This window comes from Rhinopithecus roxellana, chromosome 10, assembly GCF_007565055.1.
Source record: "Rhinopithecus roxellana isolate Shanxi Qingling chromosome 10, ASM756505v1, whole genome shotgun sequence".
NCBI lineage: Eukaryota > Metazoa > Chordata > Mammalia > Primates > Cercopithecidae > Rhinopithecus > Rhinopithecus roxellana.
Genome location: NC_044558.1, coordinates 87581645 through 87592689, shown reverse-complemented (window position 1 = coordinate 87592689; position 11045 = coordinate 87581645). Strand labels below are relative to the sequence as shown.

Sequence of the window (11045 nt, the reverse complement as noted above, 5' to 3'; positions counted from 1 at the left end):
CAGGACTTTTGTGAGGACGAATTTTGTGTGGAGAAAACGGACAAATACATTTCCCCATATATTTAAATGCTCAAAAGTTCACTCAGGTGATCTCAACCAGGCAATTACCATGACAAGTGATCACGTGTGAAAATACAGAGACTCTGGCTCGTTTTAAGAAGTGCAAGAGAAAAGCAAGGCCTTACAGTTTCTGAATTTGGGGTGTGTGTGAAGATGTGGTTTCACTCTGAAGCGCAGACAGGAGTGCAGTTGCAAGATCGTAGCTCACCGTGGCCTCAAACTCCCGGATTCAAGAAGTGATCGGCCGGGCGCTGTGGCTCACGCCTGTAATCATAGCACTTTGGAAGGCCGAGGCGGGTGGATCACGAGGTCAGGAGATTCAGACCATCCTGGCTAACACGGTGAAACCCCGTCTCTACTGAAAATACAAAAAATTAGCCAAGCATGGTGGCGGGTGCCTGTAGTCCCAGCTACTTGGGAGGCTGAGGCAGGAGAATGGTATGAACCTGGGAGGCGGAGCTTGCAGTGAGCCGAGATAGTGCCATTGCACTCCAGCCTGGGCAACAGAGCAAGACTCCATCTCAGGAAAAAAAAAAAAAAAAAAAGTGATCCTCCCGCCCCAGCCTCCGGAGTAGCTAGGACTACAGACATGCACCACTATGTCTGGCTTTTTTTTTTTTTTTTTTAGTTTTCTGTAAAGATGGGGTCTTGCTACATTGTCCAGGATGGTCTCAAACTCCTGGGCTCAAGCGATCCTCCTGCTTTGGCCTCCCGAAGTGCTGACGATATAGGTATGAGCCAGGCCACATTGCTGAACTTGGAAAGTGGAGCAAAGAATCATGCAAAAAATTAAGAAAACCAAAACGAAACCAAGGCGAACTCAATTGCATTTTTTTTTTTTTCACTGCGACACTTTGTAAGGCACGAACCTCTCTCTTAGGCGGACCTATTCCAGGGCGCCCTTCATTTTCATTTCTCGAAACAACAGCCAAGCCGCGGTTCCGAAGAACTCGGCTGCCACCCGGAGCAGGTTGCATGGACCCAGGAGCGCGAGCGGCCCTGCTCTGCCAGCTTCGGCCAATCAGAGACCACGCAGCGGTGGGCGTGGCGTGGGGCCCTGCGCGGGGTGGGCGGTGGCTGGGGCGCGTGCTCTCGCCTAGTTGCTGGTCTGCGCCTTCCCGGGCCAGTGCGCTGAGGCCTCCGTGTCGCCGCTGCCGCCCGCGCCTAGCCTGCCGCGGCACTCCCGGCTGCACGCTTTGCTTGGCCTTGCCATGCCGGTGGACGTCAGCAAGTGGTCCGGGCCCTTGAGCCTGCAAGAAGTGGACGAGCAGCCGCAGCACCCGCTGCATGTCACCTACGCCGGGGCGGTGTTGGACGAGCTGGGCAAAGTGCTGACGCCCACTCAGGTACACCGGGTGGCGGGCGTGCAGGGAGCGGCCTGGCGCGGAGGCCTGTGCCAGCCGCCTGGGTGGGACCCAGCGGAGACAGGGCCAGGGGCGGTGGGGAGGTTCAGCCTGCGTGTGTCGAGGCCCCCCAGGGCAGAGGTACCGGGGTCCGTGTCCCATGCCTGGGGGCCACCTCGAGCACGGGGAACCTGGCCTGTGGCGTGGCCAGGCGGGTTCGGCCTGCAGCAGAAATTCATTCACTTTTCCCGGGCTTCGGGCCCGAGAGGGGTCTAGGTCAGGAAACAGGCCGGATCCCCCTCTCCCTCAACGGGGCAGGGCGCTGGAGAGGGACGTCCCCGAGACGGAGTAGACTGGCCGCTCGGACGCCCCCAGAGCTTCCCCTAGGGCGTCAGCATTTTAGGCCTCGTTTTGGAGGGCTGAGAGCCTGTGACGCATTATGTAACTGGCGATGAGCGCGCCGGCCGATTTCTTTTGTTAAATCGGTCAACAGCGTGCAGCCGGTCAACAGCGTGCAGCCGGAACGCTGGAGGGCGACGGTTTAGTTTTGCTGTTTGACCTCCCACGCCCACGGCTGGGGCTGCTGAAAGTGAAGAAAATAGATTTTCAGACGCCACTGCTAGTTGGTTATGAAGCTCCGGGCAACAGTGTTAAATAAACTGTCCCGACCTTACATTGTTTTTGATGTTCACAGAATTTAAATTTTTTGGATGTTTACATATGAAGTGGCCATCTAATACAGCCTCCCTTTCCCTGCACCCCTCTCACCACCTTGGCTTTCTCCTTTTCTTTGTACTTTGAAACGTTAATGCAGTTTGAAACGTTGCACTTTGAAACATTAATGCAGATTTCACTTTAGCAGGCCCCAGGTAGGCTCGTGATCACCAAATCCAGAAACCCTGTAATTCCGGACAGACAATGTAAGGGTGTCCTTGGGAGGGGGACTCAGTGCCAGGGTTGGAATCCCAGCCTCATCTGTTTCTGTTAATAGTGTGCTGGGACACTAGCCCCATGGTGTTGGGACTGAAATAATATACAGCCTAGGCAACATCGCAAGACCCCAACTCTAAAAAAAAATTGGCCAGGCATGATGATGTGAGCCTGTAGTTCCCAGCTACTTAGGCGGCTGAGGTGGGAGGATCGATTGAGCCCTCCCTGGAGGTTGAGGCTACAGTGAGCCTTGATAGCGTCACTACACTGCGGCCTGGGGGACAGAAGGAGACCTAGTCTCAAAATAAATAAATAAGATAAATGATGTATATAAAACTCCAGCTCCTGGCTCTTAAGAGTCAATACAGGGTCATTGATTTTATTAAAAATCTATTCTGTTTTGTCTTTGAAGAGTCTGAGATCAAAGAACGAGTATCGGTTTCTTCAGGATTTATCTTTTTTTTGAGACAGAGTCTCACTCTGTCGCCCAGTCTGGAGTGCAGTGGGGTGATCTTGGCTCACTGCAGCCTCTGCCTCCCCAGCTCAAGCGATCCTCCCACCACCTCGGCCTCCCGAGTAGCTGGGATTACAGGTGCCCGCCACCACGCCCAGCTAATTTTTGAATTTTTAGTAGAGACGGGTTTCACCGTGTTGGCCAGGCTGGTCTCGAACCCCTGACCTCAAGTGATCCTCTCTTCTGGGCCTCCCAAAGTGCTGGGATTACAGGCGTGAGCCACCACACCCAGCCAGTTTCTTCAGCATTTCTGACTTTACTCCAAACTGGTTCCTTCATACAGGTTAAGAATAGACCCACCAGCATTTCGTGGGATGGTGTTGATTCAGGGAAGCTCTACACCTTGGTCCTGACAGACCCGGATGCTCCCAGCAGGAAGGATCCCAAATACAGGTGAGAGTTGGGAAAGACGAGGAAGAGCAGGTCATGCAGACATGACTTTTCCGGTGTAAGTCCCTTGCTGGACATGGAGAGATAGACTTGGTTTGGGATCCCCCCACCCATGCTTAAGCCAGAGAGTGCCTTTCCTGCCCTTTCGCCGCCTACAGCGGGTGTCTGTAACTCACAGCCGAGAGCCATATCTACCTGTGGCTTGTTTCTGTACAGCCGCATGAGCTAAGAATGGTTTTTACATTTTTATTTTTTATTTTTTTGAGACAGAGTCTCACTCAGTCACCCAGGCTGCAGTGCAGTGGCATGATCTTGGCTCACTGCAACCTCCACCTCCCGGGTTCAAGTGATTCTCATGCCTCAGCCTCCTGAGTAGCTGGAATTACAGGCACCCACCACCATGCCTGGTTAATTTTTGTATTTTTAGTACAGACAGGGTTTCACCATGTTGGCCAGGCTGGTCTCGAACTCCTGACCTCAGGTGATCTGCCCGCCTCAGTCTCCCAAAGTGCTGGGATTACAGGTGTGAGCCACCGCGCCCGGCCTGGTTTTACCATTTTTAAATGATTGGTGAAAAATTGAAAGAAGAATAGTACTTTATGATGTGGAAATTATACAAAATTTACGTGTCAGTGTCCATCAGTTATGTTTTATTGGAGCACAGCTATGTGTCATCTGTGGCTGCTTTCGTGCTGCCAAGGCCAAGTTGAATAGTTGCAACAGAGACTGCGGCCCCCAAAGCTTAACACATTTATTCTCTGGGCTTTTAATGGAAAGTTTGCTGACCTTTGCTCTAGAAAAAGAGGGTGGGAGGGGCTGGGGCTGCTCTTCTGCAAACCCATGAGGTTCGTGCCAGCCTCTAAGAAAGTGAGGACTATTGTTTGTGGCTGTGTTCTGGCACCCAGCATGTTCTCGATGCCCAGTTGCTGGCTGTGCAGTGAGTGTTGCTGATCTTCTGTGGTGCTGACATCCCGTGTTTCTTCATGCAGGGAATGGCATCATTTCCTGGTGGTCAACATGAAGGGCAATGACATCAGCAGTGGCACAGTCCTCTCCGATTATGTGGGCTCAGGACCTCCCAAGGGAACAGGTTAGTAAAGGTTGTTTTTGGTGGGAGGTTGGGAGGGAGCTCGGGTGCACATTCGGATTGGCTCAGTGCTTTTTTCTTTTCTTTTCTTTTCTTTTTTGGGACGGAGTCTCACTCTATCGCCCAGGCTGGAGTGCAGTGGCGCCATCTCAGCTCACTGCAAGCTCCACCTCCCGGGTTCACGCCATTCTGAAGCCTCAGCCTCCCAAGTAGCTGGGACTACAGGCGCCGCCACCACGTCCGGCTAATTTTTGTACTTTTAGTTGACATGGGGTTTCACCGTGTTAGCCAGGATGGTCTTGATCTCCTGACCTCATGATCTGCCTGCCCCGGCTTCCCAAAGAGCAGGGATTACAGGCGTGAGCCACCGCGCCCGGCCTCTTTACTTTTCTTTTGAAAGTCCTTAACCCTGCTGGAAATAGCATCTCAGCTCACCTGTAGGGCAGCTGCTTTCAGGGCACACATTCACACCTGCAGGAGTGTCAGGTGGCTAGAGCCTTGGGTTCTGGACAGATGGACCCTCTGTGTGGAATTGCCTCTGCATCCCAAGCCCTTTAGCAAGCAGGGAAGTCGGTGAGAGGGAATCACTGTTGCGGAAAGCTTAGCATGGCCTTTTGGGGCTGCACTGGGTGGAATACACAGTTAAACTATCTCAAGCCTTTGCCCGGGGTGATCTTTGAGTTGCTAATTCTATAAAAAATTTCAGAAATGATCAGTTTCCAAATTAGCTATATAAGGTTGTCTTCTGCATTTATTTTTTGCTCCCTCTTTCTGAAAAAGTCGAGCTTGGTATATTGAAAAAAGATTTGGAAGACTTCAGCAGAACTATATTGAAGACACAGACACACACACACATTGTATTGTGTTGTATCGTGTTATAGCTATTACATATAAAACACATGTAGACATCTAGAGACAGAAAGAGAAAGACCACCATGTTGAAATTTTCCAGGTTGGGTAGCTGCCTAAGCTGATGGTGAGAGATGCATTCTTATTGCCTGGTGTTCAGTTCAGGATGTTTCCATTGGGTGGAGCTGTCACAATTCTAGCTTTCGTACAGCTTATCCAGCCAGGAGTTAACATGAAGAGGTACAAGAACATCCCTGACATGGACAGTTGGTCACGGGCTCATGTTTTCTCTGTAGACCCGGAAGCTTCAGATACCTTTAAACCCTCTCACGTATGCATAGTAGACGGTAAAGGGACCGATTTCCCAGGGACCTATTAAGTTGTTTAGGGCAGTTATAAAATTAGGCAGCTTAATTATGGGAAGCTTACCCATGAGAATAAAGCAGTTCTCTCAAGTAAGAGCTGTATTCTCATTTTTAAAAAAAGCCTCAGTAACTCATTTTCTTGTTGTTGCTTTTTCCATATTCTTGTAGTATGGTGTAATTTACATGTAACAAAATGCACAGATCAGAAGGGTTCAGTCAGCAAATGTGATCAATGCCTACACCCATGGAAGGTACCAGCCATTGGAAAGATAGATGACATTTCCATCGCCCAACAAGTTCTCACGTGACCTTTTTACTTAAATTCCCCCAGAGCTAACCATATTCTGACTCCTGTCTCCATAAATCACTTTCACTACTCTTTTTCTTTTTTTTTTTTTGTCTGAGATGGAGTCTCACTCTGTCTCCCAGGCTGTATTGCAATGGCACGATCTCAGCTCACTGCAACCTCCACCTCCCGGGTTCAAATGATTCTCCTGCCTTAGCCTCCTGAGTAGCTGGGATGACAGGCGCATGCCACCACGCCCAGCTAAGTTTTGTATTTTTAGTAGAGACGGGGTTTCTCCATGTTCCAGGCTGGTCTTGAACTCCTGACCTCAGATGATCTGTCTGGCTCGGCCTCCCAGAGTGCTGAGCCACTGTGCCTGGCCCGCCGTATATTCTTGTATGTATAAATTCTTGTCATTTTGTAGGCAGGTGTTTCCATTTTTCTTGGGTGAATACTGAAGAGTAGAATTGTTAGTCATGGAAATTTCCCCAAGGTTCTCCAAATGGTTGAAAATGTTACACTCTAGCTGCAGTGAGCTGTGATCACACCACTGCATTCGGGGCTTGGTGATAGAGATCCTGTCTCAAAGAAAAAAGAAAACGAAAACTTTATACTCTGATCAGCAATATCTGAAAGTTTCAGTAGAGCATATAACATCTTTGTAGCTTCATGCCAGCATTAGGTGTTGAGGTGTTGTCAGTCTTTCTTTTTTTTTTTTTTTTTTTGAGACAGAGTCTCGCACTGTCGCCCAGGCTGGAGTGCAGTGGTGCCATCTCAGCTCACCTCAAGCTCCGCCTCCCGGGTTCACACTATTCTCCTGCCTTAGCCTCCCGAGTAGCTGAGGCTACAGGCGCCGGGCACCGTGCCCGGCTAATTTTTTGTATTTTTAGTAGAGACAAGATTTCACTGTGTTAGCCAGGATGGTCTTGATCTCCTGACCTCGTGATCCGCCCGCCTTGGCCTCCCAAAGTGCTGGGATTACAGGTGTGAGCCACTGTGCCCGGCCTGGTCTTTTTGACTTTAAACACTTAAGTGTGTGTAAAATGGTGCCATTTAGGCCGAGCGCAGTGGCTCACACCTGTAATCCCAGCACTTCAGGAGGCCGAAGTGGGCGAATAACGAGGTCAGGAGATCGAGACCATCCTGGCTAACACGGTGAAACCCTGTCTCTACTAAAAATACAAAAAATTAGCTAGCCGTGGTGGCGGGCGCCTGTAATCCCAGCTACTCAGGAAGCTGAGGCAGAGAATGGTGTGACCGGGGAGGCGGAGCTTGCAGTGAGCTAAGATCGCGCCACCGCACTCCAGCCTGGGCGGCAGTGAGAGTCCTTCTCAAAAAAAAAAAAACCATTTTGTGGTTTTACTGTTCATCACCCTGATGACTAATGAGGTTTTAATGTCCTTATGACCATTCTTGTTTTGTAACTTGCTTTACTTGCTTTTTGAAAGCTATTTTTTTTAACTCTCATAAAAACATATAAAATTTACCATCTTTGTGTTTATTTGTTTGGTTTTTGAGACAGAATTTCACTCTTATTGCCCAGGCTGGAGTGCAGTGGGGCCATCTCGGCTCACTACAACCTCTGCCTCCCAGGTTCAAGCGATTCTCCTGCCTCAGCCTCCTGAGTAGGCGGGATTACAGGCATGTGCCACCATGCCCGGCTAATTTTGTATTTTTAGTAGAGACGGGGTTTCTTCATGTTGGTCAGGCTGGTCTCAAACTCCTGACCTCAGGTGACCCGCCCGCCTTGGCCTCCCAAAGTGCTGGGATTACAGGCGTGAGCCACCGTGCCTGTCCAACTCCAGAAATTTCTGTACCACACCTGGTCTTACATTTTATAAAATCCAATGATGTCCCCATCTCAAGTGCTGGGCTGTGTGTACATCTTCCCTCTGCCTCTCCCCACAGGCCTCCACCGCTATGTCTGGCTGGTTTACGAGCAGGCCAGGCCACTAAAGTGTGACGAGCCCATCCTCAGCAACCGATCTGGAGACCACCGTGGCAAATTCAAGGTGGCGTCCTTCCGTAAAAAGTACGAGCTTGGGGCCCCGGTGGCCGGCTCGTGTTACCAGGCCGAGTGGGACGACTATGTGCCCAAACTGTACGAGCAGCTGTCTGGGAAGTAGGGGGTTAGCTTGGGGATCTGAAGTGTCCTGGAGGCCCCAAGCCCTGTTCGCCAGTTCAGTGTTGCATGTATAATAGATTTCTCCTCTTCCTGCCCCCTTGGCACAGACGACACCTGACCAGTCAGATGGTGTTTGAGGGTGACTTTTCCTGCTGCCTGACCTGTATAATTTTACTCACTCACTCTGATGTATGTTTTGATCAAATTTGAACTTCATTTTGGGGGATATTTTGGTACTGTGAGGGGGTCATCAAATTGTTCATCTGAAAATAGCAACCCAGAATGTAAAAAAGAAAAAATCGGGGGGGTGGGGAAAGACCAGTTGTACAGTGACAGAGCAAAGCATCAAATAATCTTTAAGGGAAGTTAAAAAAAAAAAAAAAAAGATTGGTTGCCTCTGCCTTTGTGATCCTGAGTCCAGAATGGTACACAATGTGTTTTTATGGTGATGTTGCTCACCTAGACAAGCAGAGGCTGGCATTGAGGCTGACCCCCAACACGGTACATCTCAGATGCCTCAACAGGCATCAGCATGCTGCTGTGACCCCTTTAAAGAGCAGTCCTGGAAGAGGCAGGAGGAAGAGTGGCTTTGCTGCTGTTGGGACGTGGCCATCGAGACCAGCAGCAGCGCTCGCTGAGAGCTTAGGAGGAATCCTTACATCTTTGTCTGTTAAATTGATCGTTCTTCTTGGGGGTCAGAAAAGCTGGTCTGGAACTGCTGAGTGTTGCATTAATTGTGCTGTTTGCTTATAGTTGAATAAAAATAGAAACCTGAATGAAGGACCCGAGTCCCCGGATGTTTTGTCCTGTTGGGTGTGGGTTTCATAAGCCTGGGAAGTCAAAGTCTCTCAGGGTGAGTCGTCTCCGTGACCAGCAAGTAATGGCTGGGACTTGTTTCAGGGGCCATACAGAGGGTCAGTGCCTCTACATGTGCCATTAGCCCACAGTAGGAGCAAACCGTTAGACTTGAGGTTTCTAAAAAAAAAAAATCATAAAACGTGAGGCTGAGTCATGTTGCCCAAAAAGCACCTTTGCTTCAAGTGGTCCTTTTGACCTGAGTAGGATGTTCTGAAGAAGCCGGCTGAATACCTTCCCCCTTGGTGAAGTCTGGTGCGGACACTGTAACAATGCCTAAGAAGTAGCCTGCACTTTCCGTTCTTATGTGTTATCCACAGAGGACCAGCACCAAAGAGGTGCGCAGGGTAGGAGGGTGAGAAGGTCATGGTCTCATGCCATCTGATGTACCAAAAGAAAGGAAAGGAGGTGTTTGAAGGTGCAAATCACTGATTTGGTCTCTGCAATGGACAGGGGGTATCCTGAATCAGGCCTGACAGGTGCTAATGACTGGCCCTTCCCCATCTTTTACTGTAGTACTTTTTTTTCTGAAAAAACTTGGAAATGTTGCCTCGCTGGAAGCACATAAGGTAGATGTAAGTTTTCTTGTTTTTTTAGTTTTTTGAGATGGAGTCTTGCCCTGTCACCCAGGCGGATCTCGGCTCACCGCAACCTCCATCTCCTGGGTGGGTTCAAGTGATTCTCCTGCCTCAGCCTCCTGAGTAGCTGGCATGTGCCACCATGCCCAGCTAATTTTGTATTTTTAGTAGAAAAGGGGTTTTGCCATGTTGGCCAGGTGGCTCTCGAACTCCTGACCTCCTGACCTGCTTTGGCCTTCGAAAGTGCTGGGATTACAGGTGTGAGCCACCATGCCAAGCCTGGAAGTTTTTTCTTTTTTTTTTTTTGACTTTAGAGTTTTAAAATTCATTTTTTACATAATAAGATTTTGCTGAACACAAGTTATAAAGAAAACAACTGTCAGCCGGGCGCCGTGCCTCACACTTGTTATCCCAGCACTTCGGGAGGCCGAGGTGGGTGGATCAGCTGAGGTCAGGAGTTCAAGACCAGCCTGGCCAACATGGTAAAACACTGTCTCTACTAAAAATACAAACATTAGCTGGACATGGTGGTGGGCGCTTGTAATCCCAGCTACTGAGGAGGCTGAGGCAGGAGAATCACTTGAACCTGGGAGGCGAGGTTGCAGTGAGCTGTGATCACGCCATTGCACTCCAGCCTGGGCGACAGAGTGGAACTCCATCTCAAAAAAAAAAAAGAAAAAAGAAAAAAACAACTGTCCTGTTGACCTCGACCTTGAAAATAAATGTAAAGACTGGGCATGGAGGCTCACACCTGTAATCCCAGCACTTTGTGAGGCCAGGGTGGGGCAGATCACCAGCCTGGGCAACATGGTGAAACCCCTGTCTCTAAAAAATGCAAAAGTTAGCCCGATGTGTGGACTTGCTCCTATAGTCCCAGCTACTAGGGAGGCTGAGGTGGGAGGATCACTTGAGGTGAGGAGGTCAAGGCTGCAGTGAGCTGTGATTGCACCACTGCACTCCATCCTGGGCAACACAGCAAGAGCCTGTCTCAAAAAAAAAAAAAAGTAAAGTGTAATACACGTACATGGTTAGACAAGTTGTGCGCTATAGGAAGAAAATGTCTCCTACCTTCCATTTAGTTATTGGTAAATAAAAATATATGTATCAGCATATATCTACATATTTATTCTAAAAAATAAGTCTTACTCTACATACTGGCTTACATTGTTCTGCCTTTTTAATTTTTTTTCCCCAAACTAATGAATCTTAAGTTAACAAGTCACCACAAATGTTTTGTTTTGTTTGTTTTGAAACAGAATCTCGCTCTGTCACTGAGGCTGGAGTGCAATGGCACGATCTCGGCTCACTGCAACCCCCACCTCCTGGGTTTAAGCAATTCTCCTACAGGCTTGCACCACCATGCCTGGCTAATTTGTTTTGTATTTTTAATAGAGACGGGGTTTTGCCATGTTGGCCAGGCTGGCTTAGAACTCCTGACCTCAAGTGATCTGCCCGCCTGGGCCTCCCAAAGTGCTGGGATTACAGGTGTGAGTCACTCTACCTGGCATTCACTACAAATGTTATTTGAAACAAATATTTGATCTTATGAATGTTCTATGATATATTTAACCAGCCCCCTTGGGTGATAGGTTATTTCTGGTTATTTGCTATTATAAACAGTGCTTCAGTGACCATTTATATGTATACAATGCTTTTTCAAGTA

At 49.0% G+C, this 11045-nt stretch overlaps 1 protein-coding gene across 1 annotated transcript; it reads left to right on the top strand.

Annotated features, from left to right (window-relative positions):
• Positions 1 to 1113: 1113 nt before the first annotated feature.
• PEBP1 (phosphatidylethanolamine binding protein 1) lies at positions 1114 to 8730 on the top strand. Its single transcript, XM_010368267.2, has 4 exons — positions 1114 to 1406; positions 3131 to 3240; positions 4227 to 4327; positions 7733 to 8730. Exons 1-4 carry the CDS (start codon positions 1272 to 1274, stop codon positions 7948 to 7950), a joined length of 564 nt encoding a protein of 187 aa, XP_010366569.1. The 5' UTR covers positions 1114 to 1271; the 3' UTR covers positions 7951 to 8730.
• Positions 8731 to 11045: the final 2315 nt, after the last annotated feature.

Coding starts and splice junctions, on each gene's coding strand:
- PEBP1 (XM_010368267.2), top strand. CDS start 1,272: ATGCCGGTGGACGTCAGCAAGTGGTCCGGGCCCTTGAGCCTGCAAGAA. Junction 3,241..4,226: donor AGGAAGGATCCCAAATACAG/GTGAGAGTTGGG, acceptor TTCTTCATGCAG/GGAATGGCATCATTTCCTGG. Junction 4,328..7,732: donor AGGACCTCCCAAGGGAACAG/GTTAGTAAAGGT, acceptor CTCTCCCCACAG/GCCTCCACCGCTATGTCTGG.